At 37.0% G+C, this 20,033-nt stretch overlaps 1 protein-coding gene and 1 pseudogene across 1 annotated transcript; one reads left to right on the plus strand and one right to left on the minus strand.

Annotated features, from left to right (window-relative positions):
- Positions 1-1,941: 1,941 nt before the first annotated feature.
- LOC112128164 lies at positions 1,942-4,233 on the minus strand (annotated as a pseudogene).
- Positions 4,234-4,997: 764 nt separating this feature from the next.
- On the plus strand, positions 4,998-12,140 carry LOC106665365 (protein takeout-like). The gene is made up of 5 exons (XM_014391740.1): positions 4,998-5,091; positions 7,899-7,991; positions 8,049-8,205; positions 8,257-8,543; positions 11,903-12,140. Exons 1-5 carry the CDS (start codon positions 5,034-5,036, stop codon positions 12,052-12,054), a joined length of 747 nt encoding a protein of 248 aa, XP_014247226.1. The 5' UTR covers positions 4,998-5,033; the 3' UTR covers positions 12,055-12,140.
- Positions 12,141-20,033: the final 7,893 nt, after the last annotated feature.

The raw sequence follows: 20,033 nt of genomic DNA on the forward strand, positions 1-20,033 counted from the left end.
TTCGTGGTCCGATTGGCCAAATAAATTGTTTTCAATTAATTAATCTTTAATTAAGGTTTTGGTTGAGATAAAAAAGTCAACGTCACGAGCGGGATTCGAACCCACGATCTTCGGCTAGATACGCCCCTGCTCTAACCACTTGAGCTATCGTGACCTCGATCCACTCGGACACTAACTTCCCATCTCAACCACACCTTTCGAATTTTCCTTCCTTTTTGCCATTTGTCAAATATCGTGTAATCTATTTGATTCTCGGCGACAAATGAAATGGCCACGGAGAAAAATTGCGTTCTCATTCTCATCATCAAAATTATAAGCCACTTCCTGTATAAAAAGAAACGTGAAATTTGGTACAAAGTTAAGTCTTATATTGTACAAAAGGTAAGAATGAGAAAATTTCAATTTTCTCAAATTAGGGTCGCTTTAGGGGTGGTTGGATGGGGGGATTCTTATAAATATGGGGTATAAACATTATAAGCCACTTCCTGCATAAAAAGAAACGTGAAATTTGGTACAAAGTTAGGTCTTATATTGTACAAAAGGTAAGAATGCGAAAATTGCAATTTTGTCAAATTAGGGTATCTTTAGGGGTGGTTGGATGGGGAGATTCTTATAAATATGGGGTATAAACATTATAAGCCACTTCCTGTATAAAAAGAAACATGAAATTTGGTACAAAGTTAGGTCTTATATTGTAAAAAAGGTAAGAATGAGAAAATTGCAATTTGTTCAAATTAGGTCGCTTTAGGGGTGGATGGATGGGGGTATTCTTATAAATATAGTGTATAAACACTATAAGCAACTTATTCAATTCACTAGTTTCGTGGTCCGCTTGACCAATTAATATCTTACAATTAATTAAGGTTTTCAGTTGAGATAAAAACACATTGATTACACATTTGAAAAATGGCTAAAAGGAGGGAAAATTAAAAAGGTGTGGTTGAGATGGGAAGTTGGTGTCCGAGTGGATCGAAGTCACGATAGCTCAAGTGGTAGAGCAGCGGCGAATCAAGCCGAAGGTCGTGGGTTCGAATCCCCTCTCGTGCCATTGACTTTTTTATCTCAACTGAAAACCTTAATTAATTGTAATATTATAAGCAACTTTCTGTACACGTAGAAATGTGTTATTTGGTACAAAGGTAGGTTTTATGTTGAAGTAAAGGGAAAAATCTGAAAAGCAAGTTTCTTAAAATTTGTGCCTCTTTAAGAAGGAGAGATGGTTCCAAAGCGTGAAGTCACTCGCATCCACCGATTTAAAAAAAATTAACTTTCGTTACAACGTTTCACGTTCAAATTTTTGTGATTAAACGTGCGGTTTTGCTGGCCCAAACGGCCCCAGGAAGTGAACGATTTTTTTTTTGTAAATCGAATTCGATGAAAACGAAAAGTATAAAGAATAAATTTTAGACACGTCTATGGTTTGTGTCAGCTGATTAATGTAAAATATGTACTTATTAAGAAATATACAAAAAAATATATAAAAACACGTGAAACGCTCAAGAGGCCAATCTCCCAGTTCCTCAACACAGATCCAAACGAACTTATAAGTGAAAATCTACGACATGCTTAATCGCTCCAGGACCTCGAATAAAACCAAGAGGTTTTTCTCCTCATTCAGAAACTGGCGATGAGATAACCATTAAAAATAAAAGAACTTCGCTGCTCATAAAAGTAGGAGTGATGCGAGATAATGTATCACTACTTGGATAGGATGACTCTTTGGGAGGCAGTCTTGAACTTTTATCGTTTCTTTTAAGTTCTCTCTGGTTATGGACTGAAAAAAGAAAGAACTTGGCCGCAGTGTAGAGTTTATTACATTGATAGGCTAATTTTTTTGGATGAGGCCGGGAACTTGGCCCTTTTGTCACGGTTAGGGTTTTATTGGGATACATGTTATATTTATAGAGTGTGAAATATTAAAAACAGCCATCAAAAAGTTATCTACCTTAAATAATCTCTTTTACAGAGAATGAGATTTGCTTTTGTATAAAGAGTCGAACCCACTTCTCCGAGGCGGCAGTCGCAGCATCCACATTTCAGACAGTCCTCGTGCCAAAACATGTCTAATGCTTTAAGTAAATATCTGAAAAAGAATAAAAAATATTTAACTTTATATTTATTTAATCTACAAATTCCAGTCCTTAATACTGACCATTCGATATTGCTAGGGGTAATTGAAGAAATTCCCTATTATTCAAGCTAATAAACTACATGCGAAGACCAGAATTCATTCCCACTACTGCGGAGTTCTCGTTATTCCTCTGAGAAATTGGTTATAAAAACCTCCATTCACGCTAATAAATTACAGTCACACTTTCATTCACACTACCTCGTGTTTAGGATTTCCCTACTCTCTACTCGTTACTCTAAATTCCTTGGGGTAATTGATTATATGCCTTTGCCATTCACGCTAATAAATTACATGTACTCCCCAGAATTCGTTCATACTGCCTCAGAGTTCTCGATAGTACTCAAGATAATTGGGGATAAGCTTCTCCATTCACGCTAATAAATTATATTCGCATACCAGATTTCGTACACTCTTCCAGAATGCTCTATATTCCTTGAGTTAATTGAGGAAATTCTCTACCATTCAAGCTAATAAACTACAGGTACACACCAGAATTTCTTCGCGCTGCCACGGAGTTCTTGATATTCCTCGGGGTAATTTGGAATAAACTCTTCCAATCACGCTAAAAAATTACAGTCACACATTCATTCACACTACCTCGTGTTTAGGATTTCCTTACTCTCTACTCGTTACTCTAAATTCCTTGGCGAAATTGAGTATATGCCTTTGCCATTCACGCTAATAAATTACAAGTACACACCAGAAATTACTTACGCTGCCTCAGAGTTCTCGATAGTCCTCGGTGGAATTAGGGATAATCTTCTCCATTCACGCTAATAAATTACATTCGCATACCAGATTTCGTTCACACTATTCCAGAATGCTCTATATTCCTTAAGTTAATTGAGGAAATTAAGCTAATAATCTGCATGTACAACTGCCACGGAGTTCGTTATATCTCCCAGGGTAATTTGGAATAAACTTCTCCAATCGCGCTAATAAATTGCATTCACCCACCAGATTTCGTTTAGATTATTCCAGAGTGCTCGATATTCCTTGGGGTAATTAAAGAAATGCCCTACCTTTCAAGCTAACTACATGCACACACCTTATTCCTCGGAGAAATTGGGAATAAAAACCTCCATTCACGCTAATAAATTACATCATACATTCATTAACACTACTTAATGTTTAGGATTTCCTTACTCCTACTCGTTACTCTAAATTCCTCGGGGTAATTGAGTATATGCCTTTGCCATTCACGCTAATAAATTACATCACACATGCATTCACACAACTCCCGTGAATCCGATATTCCTCGTGTTGAAAATGTTTTATCATTCATGTGAAAGATTATTCGGAGACCGTGAGATGCGGTCTGGTGTGACGTAGGTTTTACAAAAACATTTTCTTTATCGTGCCAACGTTTCGGTCTTTATTGATATCATCTTCAGTGCCTTGTGTTGTCTGCATTTCAACAAAAAAGGTCCTCTGATTGATGGCCGATGCAAGTTTCTTTTCATTGTTGGCGATGTCCTTCAGAATATTCTTTGCTTGGTGTCAATATGTAGTTGAAATCTGCTCATAGAATCCCATGTTCGTATCGGAATTTTTTTTTTTGGCGTTATGATCTATGCATATTAGCCATGGTGACGAATTCTTATGTATGTTCAAATTGGGGGGGTTTTCGCGAAAAAAGGGCCAGAGGCGACGGTGGGAATCGAACCCACGACCGCGGCGTGAGAGTCTCTCATGCTAACCACTCGGCTACCGCGGTCCCCTAGTGTTTTTGTTGAAATGCGAACAACACAACGCCCTGAAGATGATCTCAATAAAGATCGAAACGTTGGCACGATAAAGAAAATGTTTTTCTAAAACCTACTTCACACCAGACCGCATCTCACGATCTCCGAACAATCATTGATTAACGGTCACTAAACACCACTCATTCATGTGAAACATAAATACAGGCAGTTACCTTTTAATAATTTAATTTGAGGCAATGAGTTAAATTTAGAAAAATGGGAACAAGGTAAAAAATAATTATTACCTTTCGGTTATGTGTTTCCCGCACCCAGCGCATTCTTGGTTCGTTGGGTTTGGTGTCGATGCAGTAGCTTTGCCACCCTGCGTTTTCACGTCCATCGTCATTTTTCCAACACCTGCAACAAAGATACCAAAACCAATCAGAAAAGCTTTACAATCTATAAGCAAGGTCAAATAACATTATATTTTGGGACGGCAAACAGGCTTCTTCAAGGATTCGGGAGTCGCCGGGGTAAACTTCTAACAATTAACCCAAGGAGACTTCCCTCGGTCTTTAACAATTCACCGCGTTCCACCCTCCGCTAAACGGGTGAGAAGGGGGTAGGAAAGGTAATTGCAGTTACGAATTATACGTATTAAGATTTAATTAGAGCTCAATGTTTAATACGTTTCGGGGAAAGCTCCTTATTAAATCTAAAGTGACCAGGTATGGGCTGGATCTTTACTCCGTGAATTATGAAGTTGAGGAGTTTCGGCCGAGATAGTTTAACAGTTTCTCTTTGTTAACATATTCCTCATGCCCTTTGGGAAACAGTTAAGATAAAGCAAGTTCAAACCCACTCAATTATTATTATTAATAATAAAACGAAAACCAACTAAGGGTTTTTGGTATACAAAAACAGTTCAAACTCTTTATTTCCTTAATTTTGTCTTCCTTCCAATCTTTGTACTTTATGAGTCATCTAACCAGCGAAGACAAGGTTTTCTTTAATTGCTTCTTCATTCGAAACGTTCTCTGTGGTATTAGTTGAATTAAATACCGATAACAGTTTTCACGCATAGTTACTCCTGGAGATGACAAAGTCATTACTGTTAAAATTACTATTTGTCACATGCAAATTTGCTCAGAGTAGTAATTAAAGAAAATTCCTTTCGTTTAAAAGAGATTGAGTCAGATACGGAATTCTCATTCGACATGTTGCTTCATTTACTGTTGTGCTTGACATTTCCCTTAACCTTTGCCGGAAAACTTCGTAAGTTTTTTCATTTTTTTCCTTTTTATTCATTTAAAATGTTATAAGAATTTAGTATTCGGAAATAGAAATAATAAAGGGATTTTTTATTTTTTCTTCCTCTTTCGTCTCTTGTACCGAACTTTGCTTATGGATTTCTAGGAAATTTCCATAAAAGCGTTTCTTTTATGGAGTAACGAATTTTCCTCAGGTTTATGGTATTATAATTTACGTGGGACAAGGAATTTCCTATTTTTTTAAGATAGTATTTAACCAATTAATTATTCTTTCTAAGGTTTTGGTTGAGATAAAAGTCAGTGTCACGAGCGGGATTCGAACCCACGACCTTCGGCTTGAAAAGGAACAAACGTTAACCTCTATACCATGGAAAGTGTTACCTTTGTGAAAGAGTCATATTTAACATCAGGTAGGGTTAATAGTTCTTATTTACCCGCAATTTTGACAGTTCTGGTATTCTGCAAGGAACCGTTTTAAGCCCAATCCTTTTTTATAGTTTATATAAACAGTTTGCTTAAAGTTGGTATTTCGCGTAAAATCTTCTGGACATGACACATATAATATTCTCTTGTAATAAGCTAGAAACTTTAAAAACTCGGAGAAAAATAAAGTATTGGTTAGATTATTTATGAATCAATACTAAAAAGCCTGGTCTGATTTGGTTTTCTAAACTTTTGGAAAAGTTCGGTGTCACGAGCGGGATTCGAACCTACGACCTTCGGCTTAATACGCCGCTGCTCTACCATTTGAGCTATCGTGACCTCGATCCACTCGGACACCATCTCAACCTACAACCGTTCGAATTTTCCCTCTTTTTGCCAATTTCAAACGTGTAATCGGACTTGATTCTCAGCGACTTACGGAGTGACCGCGGGGAGCTGTTTCGTGAAGTGATACTTCTTAGCTCAAGAGGTAGAGTAGCGACGTATTTAGCCGAAGGTCTTGGGTTCGAATCCCGCTCGTGACACTGACTTTTTTATCTCAACCAAAACCTTAGAAAGAACAACTTATTGATTGAAAGGAGTAAGTAAGTAAGAGTTTAAGGTGATATTTGCCAGTTAAAGTTTTAAATTCCTTTGTGTTCAGTACGATTTGCTCTTTCTCCCGTTGGATAGGTTTCTCCTTGTATATTCTGTGTTCTTTAATTACCCATGATTCCAGTTCTATTTTAATGAGGCTACAGTTTATGTATTCAGTATTAGAAGTTTCGACTATTTTTTCACTTATGAACTCTGGATCAAGGTATGTGTTGAAGAAGAAAGCGAATTCAGTTGCTACTGCCTATCTTTCGACCTATTTTAAGTCATCATCAGGGACCATTCCACATTATGAAAAACATAATTCAATACTTCTTTGGAAAAGTTAAGAAAGAGGTTTTAAAACACCAAAAGGTGTAGCGGGTTTAAAACAATTATAGTCTAAGAAAACTAAAATAGTACTCATTCAATTAATTAAGGTTTTAAGTTGAGATAAAAAAGTCAGTGTCACGAGAGGGATTCGAACCAACGACCTTCGGCTAGATACGCCGCTGCTCTACCACGTGGGCTATCGTGACTTCCATCCCCCCCCGGGCACTAACTTCCCATCTCAACCCCACCTTTTGAATTTTCCCTCCTTTTTGCCATTTTTCAAATGTCGTGTAATCGGATTGGATTTTCGGCGACAAATGAAATGACCACGGAGAGCTTTGGTGAAGTGTACTTTATTTCAATTCATTAAATTCACTATTCTTCGTAGTCCGCTTGACCAATGAATAACATTCAATTAATTAAGGTTTTAAGTTGAGATAAAAAATGGGAAATTTAACTAAAATTGTACATTCATTTTTGGTAATTCGAAACATGGAAATTCGAACTCCTCAGTAGGTCAGATCGCTAAATCGAAAAATTCCGGGCATTTTGATAAACTTGGAAATATGAAACATTTTTAAATATTTTTCCTAACAGGGGGAGAAAAAGCATTTGACCGAAATGGAGCCACTTCCCATTTTTATAATTTTGTTTTTTTGCACTTTTTCTTTGTTATATTCCTCTAAGTTCCCCCGCATTGTTTATTTCCTTACATTCTAAAATTTCTTCAAATTTTCTCTAGTTTGTCGTTCTGCGGTCGGTGTTTTGTCAATGTGTTCAACACTGGCCACATTGGAAAATCATTTGAATAAAGGACGCCAGGCCACATAGAAATATTAACCACTTCAATTTTTTTTCTCTTAATAATGCGTAGCGGGGGGGCATCGGTGGCCTCAAAGGTTTAGGCGTTGGCACGGCGCTCATCACTGTAAGGTAAAGGTCCCGGGTTCGAATCCAGCGGCCCTGCATTCGAACCCGACGTACTCACAAATGGACTTTTTTTCAAAAACAACGGCACGCCGAGTGTTGATATAAGCGAACCTACGTAAAAAAAAAAAAATAATGCGTTATTATGTTTAATTTTACAGTTGATGTATTTCCGCTTTTTCTTCATTTTTACTACGTTTTATATATGTACAATTTCAGCAATAACTTGGAAAATACATATCAACTCTTAACAATTTTTTTGTTCTTTCCTCTTGACAATTCCAACATCTTGATAATTCGAATTTAGTTTTGTGGTCCTTCGGGTTTCAAATGATCAAGAGTCGACTGTAACAAGAAAATAAAAACAAGCAACAAGTTAATAGCGCCAACCAAAATTTTAAAATATTGACTTGCTTTTTGTAAATCATTTGTAACAATGTGAATTGTGATTACCCTATAAGATCGAATTATGATATTTACAAAATTTATTTTCTTTATTTTCAAAGTTTTTAATTTTTCTATTTTATCGCAAAGCTGCTGGGACGGTGTTTTGCAAGAGGAAAGACCCAAATTTGAACAGCTGCCTTCAGGATGCCATACAGAAATCATTATCTCAATACTTATCTGGTAGGTTGTTAGCAAATTATAAAATATTTAATTATTAATAAAAATATATTCAATTAGGAGTGGCAGAGTTAGGTCTTGAGTCGATCGATCCACTAACCATAAACCATCTCGTTATCGATAAAAAGAAAGACAACGGTAATCCTGTTGATATCGATCTTTCTTGGTCAGATTTCACCATCACCGGAATAAAAAGCGCCGTGATAACAAGTGCAAAGTTAGTATTGCTTTCACTATGTAAAAATATATATTGAATTGAAAATTTCAGAGCAGATTGGGACAATGGGTTCGTCTCGTTTGAAGCGGAGATGACGGACCCTGTTGAAATAAAAGGCAATTACGCCATTGACGGCATTATTCTTATCATTCCGATCCACGGTCAAGGTGCTTTCGTCTGCAAACTGGAGAAGTTCAAGGCTCATATTAAAGTGCATGGAACCGAGATGGAAAAAGAAGGAAAGAAATATCTTCAAGTTGACCGTCTTGTTTTCACGTTCGACATTGGCCTTCTCACGCTGAATTACGAAAACCTTTTTAACGGGGACAAAGTTTTGGGTAAATATTGTTTTTAAATTAGTCCATATTTATATTTACTAGTCATAATTGAAAATATTTAAATGAATTATCATTTTATCAAAGGTCTTGGGTGAGGTGGAAAAGTCAGGGTCACGAGCGGGATTCGAACCCACGACTTCAACATGAACCACATAAGCTAGATGTGGCTATTTAGCCAAAGGTCGTGGGTTCGAATCCCGCCCGTTACACTGGCTTTTTCATCTCAACCAAGAACAATTAATCATGGTTTTAAGTTGAGATAAAAAAGTCAGTATCACGAGCGGGATTCGAACCACGACTTCAGTTCAACATGAACCACATAAGCTAGCTGTGGCTATTTAGCCAAAGGTCGTGGGTTGGAATCCCGCCCGTGACACTGGCTTTTTCATCTCAACCAAGAACAATTAATCAAGGTTTTAAGTTGAGATAAAAAAGTCAGTATCACGAGCGGGATTCGATCCACGACCTTCAGTTCAACATAACCACATAAGCTAGCTGTAGCTATTTAGCCAAAGGTCGTGGGTTCGAATCCCGCCTGTGACACTGGCTTTTTCCTTTCAACCAAGAACAATTAATCAAGGTTTTAAGTTGAGATTAAAAAATCAGTATCACGAGCGGGATTCGAACCACGACCTTCAGTTCAACATGAACTACATAAGCTAGCTGTGGCTATTTAGCCAAAAATCGTGGGTTTGAATCTCGCCCGTGACCCTGGCTTTTTCATCTCAACCAAGAACAATTAATCACTGTTTTAAGTTGAGATAAAAAAGTCAGTGTCACGAGCGGGATTCGAACCCACGACCTTCGGCTTGATACGCCGCTACTCTACCACTTAAGCTATCTTCGATCCCCTCGGGCACTAACTTCCCATCTCAACCACACCTTTTGAATTTTCCCTCCTTTTTGCCATTTTTTTAATTGGACAAGCGGACTACGAAAGATAGTGAATTCAACCAAGAACTTTGATGTAAAGTTGTTTTTAAATTTATTTGCATTTTAATGTCACCATTACGAACCAGCCTTGCAAAACAAAGCACAACATTACTCAAAACACACATTGTTTAAAAGGTTTAACATACCCAATTAATAAGGTCAAAAATATACAAAACTTTTAAAGAAAACGACTAAATACAAATTGTGACAATGAATATGTTGTAACATAGATCATAAATATGTACAGAACAAAACTATTACAAATTGTGAAGTTTCCTCTTGTGGTACGCGGGTGATAAACCTGTTTTTTATCATCTTTGTCTGCCAATCCTCGATGATATTTATGACGTTCCATCTTGAGTGATGTCTCGACAGAAGAGACCGAAGATGGCGAAATGCCGAAACGTGTTTGAAACAAACGAAAATCGGCAAAGTGAGGTAGCCCAAGATGGACCAAGGCAAAGAAAAAAATGACTAAGTAACACAACTATAGATACTATAATAAATACTTCCATGAAATTGTGGGAAAGAACAGCATCTCTTTTGTAAATATAATTTAATAACTCGGCAAAAACATAAACCGCCTAAAACTAAACATGTACCGATACATTGATGAATATACTCGTCAACAACATAAAACGCTTACAGACATGGACTCGTTCGTTACACAAATACATATAATTTACAGCAAAAGATAAAATATCAACGAAGTAAATTTCAAGCATCTAAAACTCAAGAACACTCTGGATCAAGGTACGCTCTTGAAGAAGAAAGCAAATTTCCCAAGTTTTCGACCTATTTTATGGTCATCATCAGGGCAAAACAATCTTAAATATGTCTACTGATTGACATATTTAAGTTTTTTACAGGCGATCTCAAATTTCCTTGAAAACCGACACAATCCCATCATTGCCAAGGATTGCAACAGTCAATCTGTAGACAGATTTAATATAGTTTTGCACTGAAGATGACTTTAAAATAGGTCGAAAGCTTGGTAGTCAAAACTGAATTTGTTTTCTTCTTCAAGACCTTGCCTTGATCCAGAGTGTTCGTGTGTGAAAAAGTTGATGTTTATAAAACTGAAAACTTACTAAAACTGACCACAAACTACAATCGAAAACAAACAGCGGCATCATAATGACAGATAGATTAAAAACAATACCACTGAAAAAATATTGCAAAAACGAACTAAAAGCAATACAAACCATAGCGCACAATAACCATTACAGCACACAAATAATTGATAAAATAAAACACAAATTCAAAACAAGTCACTAAATGGATCAAGATCACATCTATAGAAAAATACCTACAAACGAACAAATCTACGTAACTAATTAAGATAACAGTAGTGAGGTCCACGAACACAATGTCAAACTACTACATAAAAAAAGGTCGAAACGGATTCACATAAAAAATCCGGCATATACGTCCAAACATGCTACTGGTAGAACAAATACTTCATGCAAGATGACATCAAATAAAGACCCCAAAAAAAATCTGATGCTTAACCCTCAACCTTACAGACCAGGATGAAAGTAACACAATAAGTACAAAACGGGCAAAAATTTAACATACGGCAAGTGACAGTTACTTAATGATGTTTTGGAGGACGTGAGGTGCAGTCTGGTATGACGTAGGTTTTAGAAAAACATTTTCTTTATCGTGCCAACGTTTCGATCTTTATTGAGATCATCTTCAGTGCTCAAAGTATTTGTTTTCTGTGTACATGAGTTATCACCGTGACACATCTACACGGAAAACAAACACTTTGAGCCCTGAAGATGATCTCAATAAAGATCGAAACGTTGGCACGATAAAGAAAATGTTTTTCTAAACCCTACGTCACACCAGACCGCACCTCACGACCTCCAAAACACCATACGGAAAAACATGGAAATGAACAAACATAACATAACACTAAAACACTTTAAAAACCTTAATTAAAACCGTTTGGTTCAAAATAATATACTAATTATAAAGGAAAAGGACCAACGATCAGAAAAAATGAAAGGAAAAATAAAACAGACTTAATTCGCTAAAGGCACAGGCAAACATAGAACAAAAAAGCCACATCCTTCCATTTACAACTTTATAAAAGCCTAAACCGAATCACACTAAAAAGATGGTAAAAACTCCAAAATGCTCCTGCAAAACCCAGAGAGGAAAGGAGAACTAAAAGGACCGCAGTAGGGATCTCACGATTTATTTATTTTTATTGTTTTCTGTATGAACCGTATGAAACAAGTTATCTCATTTTGGGTGGTTATGCCTGGTCTGTCTGAAGAATTGGGCGTTTCACCTTCTTCCGGTGTTAGATCTGAATCCCAGATGACTCCCAGATCCCAGACCGAATAGGCGGCGGACCTTCCCAATTTTAATTCACATAGATAATCGATTATTAATCACAATGTTTATTTTTCTAGGCGATACGATGAACAAATTTCTGAACGAGAATTGGAAAGATATTCTGGACGAGATGAAAGTCAGCATAGAGACGAATTTTTCACAGCATTTCCAAACGATAGCAGAAAAGGTTTTTCACGAAGTGCCGATTGATGAAATTGCCCTACCATAAACATATGCATTAAAACTTATTAAATCTCAAAACTGTCAGTAGTTTGATTCAATTGTCAATCTGTATTAATTAAACTATTGCGAGAACTTATTTACATTTATTTTAGGCGTTCCACCAGTTTTTTTCGATTACAGTAGATATTCAATTTATATTTAAATAAATTAATTTCAATCATTTATATGCTACGATAATAGAAAAAAATTCCCAAAACATGAACATTTATCCGATTTGATCTTTATTCTTCAAGATTTTTCGCCTCTTCAGTCATGCTTTTTTAAAGGGTTCGCAACAGCAGAGGTCATATAAACCCTCAGGGTGCCGGTGTTTTTGAAAAAAAGCCCATTTGTAAGTATGTCGGGTTCGAATGCAGAGCCTCTGGATTCGTACCCGGGACCTTTACCTTACAGTGACCTTTACCGTGTCAAAGACTAAACCTTGCGGCCACCGACGCCCCTGCTATGCGTGATATTTGTAGGTAAGGATAAGGATGGACTAATAAGGACCTGATATATCTATCTTCTATTTTTTAGGTTTGGTTTTTAATCAACTTCCTTAACCAAAGGCTCTTTAGTGTAAGATCTTGCTTACCCTCTGCGTTATAATCCAAGAGGTACTGAAAATCACAGAAGAATGTAAAAGTGCAGGCTTAGGGATTAATCCAAACAAAACAACTATAGTCACTTTTACACGGAAAAGGAAGCTAGGTCACATGTAAGAAATCAAACTCAACAACACTGTGATAGAAATCAAAAATGAAGTCAAATATCTGGGCATCACACTAGATAAAACACTAACTTTTAAGAAACACATCAGCTCCATCATCACAAAGGCGACACGAGCTTTGATGGGTGCAGAAGAATAGCAGGGAGAAACTGGGGATGCAGGCCAGAAACCCTGTTATGGATGTACACCATAATAGTAAGACCTTTACTTACATAAGGAGCTATAGCCTGGGCTGATAAAGCGGAACAAATAACCAAAAGGAAAGAACTCTCAAAAATAGAGAGACTTGCATGCATCTGCTTAACGGTAGCAATGAGAACATGTTCTACAATTAGCAATGAAAAGATATTGGGTTTAATCCCCTACATCACATGGTAGAAAGGACAGCACAGAAAACCATAATCAACTTTATTAGAGAGAAACCTCCGACAGGAATAAAACTGAAATGGAGAGACAGAAACAAACTGTGGAAAAACCATCCATCACTCATGGCTCCAATGGACGACATGAACAATATGTTTGAATTTAACCAAAAATTCCTAATACATCTGGGCACCAGAAAGGAATGGGAAGGAAAGGGAAATAACTTCCTCAAAAATGGCACCATCCTTTGGTACACAGATGAATCTAGAACTCAAGAAGGTACGGGAGCAGAAGTATTTGGACCCCGGTACCAATTACTCAGAACCCGTGGGAAAGCACACCAGTATCTTCCAAGCTGAGATTCACGCAATTGAAAGATGTATCCAATTCAATCTAAGTAAAGGATACAAAAACAAGAATATAGCTACCATGTCAGATAGCCAAGCAGCCATCAAAGCACTAAGCTCAAATACTATTAGTTCAAGGATGGTGCTGAACTGCAAAACCAAACTAAATATATTAGGTATGCAGAATAAAGTCAGCCTCTGCTGGGTCCCAGGACACATGGGAGTAGAAGGCAACGAGAAAGCGGACACCCTTGCAAGGAAAGAGCTGCTACACCGCTGATAGGACCCGAACCCTTCTTGGCATAGGAATCCACACTATTAACGAATATCTCAGACAGAAGGACAAAAAGAAAATGAGGGAACTTTGGAATTCACTCATTGGACATAGACAATCCAAGAATCTTATAACCAATTTTGATAGGAAAGAAATCACAGAATGTGTCAAAGGAAGCAGGAACAGACTGCGAATCCTAACAGGACACTGTAGATTAAATGGACACCTAAAGAAAATTGGAACAATCCAAGATGGCACATGTAGATTCTGCAAGGAAGCAGAAGAGATACCAACACACTTACTAACAAACTGCGGAGCTACATTAGCCCGCAGGAGGAAATGTTTTGGGATGTACAATTTGACCATAGAAGAGCATCAACCATTAAAATCGGGCCTATTAATCAAGTTTCTTGATGAAATAGGACTCACCGATGTGCTTTAGGCAGAGGCCTCAGAGACCATACCCTGTAATATTACATCTACATCTACATCTTCAAGATCTTGCTTGCTGCATTTCCTATCCTAGTTGAAAGAATCTCCACATAGATCCTCACATTAACATGAAACCTGTTCTGCGGACTCCATTTTTGTGGCAGATCCGCACAGAGGTGCTCTCCTATCCGTTCATGCGCCTTTATAGGAATCAACCAGAATCGTGGTTCTGTTGTGGTTACCCTTCAGTAATTAGGTAAGTCTTGGTGATGGCCCTTTCATGAATCGCATGACACATGCCTCGGATATTGTTCCACCAGGTTAGCCTCATTAGATACTTTTTTTGTACGTATGATTTATTGTGGACACAATAAATTTTGGGCCTAGTGAATTCATATTGGCTCTTTTTTTGGTCAACATATCCACCCTTTCATTGCCTCTATGTCCCAAAATTATACCAATCGACTAGAACGTAACATTTTCATTTGTTCTATTTTTAATATTTCCTGGCACAATAGTGAGAAACAGTTTAAAAAAATTGGGCAAGTAAATAAGCGAAAAGACGCGCCTTATTAAAAAAAAAATCGATCTTGCCAACAATAAAAGAAAAAAAGGCATAATATTGGCAACCTACAAAGAGGTAAAGAAAAGTTTTGCAAACAATATCATAACAACTAGACAATTTTAAAAAATATAAAGACAAACATGACATTGTTCCTTGCGCCAACACAAGTGGGAGAATAATTAACAATTAATTGAAACCTATTTAAAAAAAATCTGCGCATTTTCCCAGATACGTGGGAGGTAAGGACGACGAGGTAATTAACAGTTTTAATAGCCATCTTGCTATTTTAAATACAGGGCAATCAGCTACTAATGTTACAAATTTTGGCAATAGATTCTCCATGCAAACTGGAACCAAAAAGTCCTAATTAACTATGGTCCGAATTTCAACGGAGATATTCTACTTATTCTGATTTTTTAAGATTTTGCGATCTTGGTTCAAATAAACAATGATAACTTCAAAACTAAATAGTTTTGGACAAATATGGTAATACCATTGAAATCTACGTTAAATTTTCAGTAAGATATGATCAATAATAACCTTTTAAACCTTGGTTTTAGTAAGTTGTTTTCGTACGTTGACAAACTTACTGTGATGATTATAAACTACTATTTCCAACCCTAGACACCAGCAAATTTTAGAAAACTCCATTTTAAATCCTTTTTAGTGTAGTAATTGCTTTTTTAATTACTTTTTTCAAAGATGAAGAAATAGATAAAGGAAAGGAAAACACCGTGGTTGACGGATTGGTAGGGTGGAAAGATTAAAAATTAAACTTAGGTTTCTTGGTCCGATTAACCAAATAAATTCTTTTCTCTTAATTAATCTTTAAGTAAGGTATTGGTTGACGTAAAAAAGTCAGAGCGGGATTCGTACCCACGACCTTCGCCCCATTGAATTTAGCGAAATATTGAAAACTTCCCTTGAAAAATGGCGAAAAGGAGGGAAAATTCAAAAGCTGTGTTGAGACGGGAAGTGTCCGAGTGGATGGAGGTCACGATAGCTCAAGTGGTAGAGGAGCGGTGTATCTAGCCGAAGATCGTGGGTTCGAATCCCGCTCGTGACACTGACTTTTTTATCTCAACCAATACTTTACTTAAAGATTAATTAATTGAAAACTTAAGGATATTTTGAACGAATTTATTAAGCGTTTTTTTAAATTTTATTTAGGTTACAAACCGAAATAATAAAAGTGTTTACGTATTTACCAAGACAACTTTAATTAAAGAATAATTGTATTATTATTCTTCGGAATAAAAGAGTCTTAAGATTCATAAAGTTTTATAAATGCATTGAAAATTAACTTAAGTTTTTTAAATTTTTTGTTATTATTATTAATATATTATTAACCATAGTTAATTAGGACCTTTTGGATCCATTTTTAATGTAGAATCTACAGCCAAAGTTTGTACAACACGAGTGGACGAACCCTCTGTATATTTCAATTAATTGAGGTTTTTAGTTGAGATAAAAAAGTCAGTGTCACGAGCGGGTTTCGAACCCACGATCTTCGGCTAGATACGCCGCTACCACTTAAGCCGAATCAATCGAGAATGAAATAGATTACACGACAATTGAAAAATGGCAAAAAGAAGATAAAATTTAAAATAGGGTTGAAATGGGCAGTTAGTGTCCGAGAGGATCGAGGTCACGATGGTCCAAGTGGTAGAGCTGCGGCGTATCAAGCCGAAGGTCGTGGGTTCGAATCCCGCTCGTGACACTGACTTTTTTATCTCAACTAAAAACCTTAATTAATTGAAAGATATTAATTGGTCAAGCGGACCACGAAAACTAGAGAATTTAACTCTGTATATAATTATTTGGAGATGGTGAGGTGGGGTCTGGTGTGACATAGGTTTTAGAAAAACATTTTCTTTATCATGCCAACGTTTCGATCTTTATTAAGATCATCTTCAGGGCTCAAAGTGTTTGTTTTCTGTGTAGATGTGTTATCATTTATGTCTCGTTGAGAGTGCACGAGACTCACAAGACACATGCACACGGAAAACAAACACTGCCCTGAAGATGATCTCAATAAAGTTCGAAACGTTGGATGATAAAGAAAATGTTTTTCTAAAACCTACGTCACACCAGACCGCATCTCACTATCTCCAAATAATCATTGGCTAACGGTCACTAAACACCACACACTATATTTATAGTTACCAAATGTGGTAAAGAGGGGACAGACTGTCCCGAAATATACACAAAAAGTAAAATCAAGTTGTTTGATATTCTGACAAAAATAAACCCACATATGTTAAAACTTTACTTGTAATATTGTATCATATAACCACCACACAAGATCCTGTCTGCCAGACTAATGACATAAACTGCTTCTAGTATTGTTTTCGCGGAATATGTCTATAGAATTTAATGAAATATGATATTATTTTAGTGTGAAGTGGAGCAGTTTGCGAACTGACCGTATCATGTGCGGTTTATTCGTTGGTTCTGTTAATGTTAATGTGCCCGTTGACAGCCGTAGTTTAATAAAACAACAGCGTCGAACTTTGTAGTTATGCTTGAGCAGGGTGCTCAAACGTTTGGAATGCCATCAAAACAAGAGAGAGTAAAGTGGATCCCGGTGGAAGGGGTCGAAGAACGCCAGGTATTTTCATATCTGAGAGCTCCTTTGAAGGGTAGAGTTGACTGAAGGGAGGAAGGGCGAAAGAGGGGCCGCGGGAGATTTGACGAGCGCCCAGTCTAATTATCGCTTCATAAACGAGGAAATATTCAGTCGTTAGTGGTCGCTGGAGAGGTTTCAGTTTGTTTACATTTTTATTTTTATTATTACCCCTAGGATTTTGCGGTTACTGCTGTGTACGTGCTGAAAAATCAAAAGTCATTGTTTTACGAATTACAACACATATAACTCTTTTATTTGCATAATGAATAAATATATATATTACATCACAATGCCTTTTTTTGGGGCCGTCTTGGTGGCTTAAGGGGTGGGTATAACTAGGAAGGAAATGAGTTGAGATGGTTTATGGTATCGTCTGTAGAGGTGATTTCTAACATAACCGGAAGCACCAGTTATGAGAAAATCAGACACCCATTATTAAAAATGGCGACTGATTATATGATCCCGGAAACAATCTTCACAACTTCCTATAAAGTCTCAACGGATTATAAAAGAGACGAAGAACACAGGAGAGCATTAGATACAATGATGTTGTACACAGAAGGTTCCAAAACGAACGAAGGAACCGGATCAGGCGTTTTCTGCACAAGCCCAAAACATGAGCAATCAAAATCATTAGGGAAGTACACTTCGGTCTTTCAAGCAGAAATACATGCCATCGTTCGAAAATTTTAAAAGAGGTTACACTGACAAAAAGTCCTCATAAGATCAGATAGCCAAGCAGCCATTAAAGCATTAGCATGTAAAAGAATCACATCAACATTAGTCAGTGAATGCATCCAAAATCTCCAAAACCTGGGGAAACATAACAACCTGATGATATCTCGGGTGCCAGGGCACAGGGGAATTTTGGGTAACGAGAAAGCAGACAGACTGACCAGAGGAGGATCTGCAAGACCATACATAGGCCCTGAACCTATTCTTGGGATAACAAGAACAAATATAGAATCCTCCATCGCAGAATGGATCCAAGCAAAACAAGAGGAGATGTTGATAAACTCGAGCGGTGCTAGACACAGTAAACTTATGATGAAACAACCCTCACCGAGACTGGCAAAAGGACTGCTGCAATTGGAGAGGGCCAAACTCAGAGGAATAATAGGACTACTAACCGGTCACTGGCATTTGAGAAAACATCTGCACAACATGGGTATATACAGCGATGATCCCATTTGCAGATTATGTAATGAGGAGGAGGAAACAGCCACTTATATCATCTTCGAATGCGAAGCAACAGCTCACTGCAGGTTTAACCTAACGTACGGAAAAGACTTAGGGAATCAAATTACAGCAGCAACAGTCAATGACCTGATACTTCTAAGAAGAAGGATTGAGTCTATTGACTGAACTAAGGAACTAGGAAGGTACAATAAGCCAGAAGTACCTGGGGAGTGCAAACCCCGCTTCCTAGTATCCTTTTTCACCATACCATACCATACCAGTTATGAGCCTTAAAATAAGATTTAGGGTGGTTGGCAATTTTTGGATTTGTGACTGCGAGGCTGAGGACCATACAGCAAGCCGAATAAGTGCGGTATTCAGGGTGATTCGCCACTCATATGACAAAGTTGTATGACAAACTTGAATACCTCGAGTGCAACCAAACAAGTTTCTATAAAGCATGGTCCGATTCTCAACCGTTTCGCTGAGATTCACCATGTTATATTTTTTCGACTATTGGTTTAAAAAAAAAGTGTGGTGATTAGTGACCGTAAATCGATAATTATTCAGAAATCGTGAGATGCGGTCTGGTGTGATGTAGGTTTCAGAAAAACATTTTCTTTATCGTGCCAACGTTTCGACCTTTTCTGAGATCATCTTCAGAGCCTGGGATTTACAAAAATTGTTTACATTTATCAAATACATTTTGAATGTGGGAAAGTGAATTTATACGATGCAAAATATATTTAAAATAATAAGTCTGTACCCGTTAAACATGAAGGATCCTTATATTAATAACAAATTAGTGAATCAAATATATCTTATAAATGGTTACAACTAATTTAGTAAGGAAAAGGAAATATTTTCTTATGATAAAAAGTAATTAAGTGTAAAGTTATTTTTTTGGTTTCCTTTTCACTGGACATGTTGTATAGTATAGTGTAACGAATCTTTATGAACGAACACCACTCCACAAAAATTTTTCACTAGCAGTTTTTGTCTTGATAACGTCACACACTTTTATTTTTACTTTAACTTCTTACTAAAGTTGCAAGCGACCGAGTAACTCCAAATCCAGCGTGGCTATCCCTTAGGCCTCCCGCCGTCCTTTCGTCTGCCTCCTCAATCGTTGGAACTCTGCCTCATTGATTGTTTATGTCGCTTTGGCGGCCTTTATTAAATGGCTTGTCATAAATTAGTGCAAAAAATTTTGCTTGTAGGGAAAAAAACTGGTGATGTGTGAAAAAGGGGGATTGAATCTAGTAATTTAGCTTTTTGACCTTGAAAAAAAACAATTACGATTTAGCGAGGACTGTTTAAAAAATAGGAATCACTCACTATCATGACCTATGGTTCAGGAAATGAAGGATAGGATGGAAAATTTGGGAAATTAAAGGAAAATTTAATGGGAAAATGAGAGGTGCTCACAGGAGAGGTTTTATATATATATAAAAATTTTATATATAT

The sequence above is a fragment of the Cimex lectularius genome, unplaced genomic scaffold, assembly GCF_000648675.2.
Source record: "Cimex lectularius strain Harlan isolate CLEC.00 unplaced genomic scaffold, Clec_2.1 scaffold485, whole genome shotgun sequence".
In the NCBI taxonomy this organism is placed as follows: Eukaryota; Metazoa; Arthropoda; class Insecta; order Hemiptera; family Cimicidae; genus Cimex; species Cimex lectularius.

Coding starts and splice junctions, on each gene's coding strand:
- LOC106665365 (XM_014391740.1), top strand. CDS start 5,034: ATGTTGCTTCATTTACTGTTGTGCTTGACATTTCCCTTAACCTTTGCC. Junction 8,206..8,256: donor GCCGTGATAACAAGTGCAAA/GTTAGTATTGCT, acceptor TGAAAATTTCAG/AGCAGATTGGGACAATGGGT. Junction 8,544..11,902: donor TAACGGGGACAAAGTTTTGG/GTAAATATTGTT, acceptor TTATTTTTCTAG/GCGATACGATGAACAAATTT.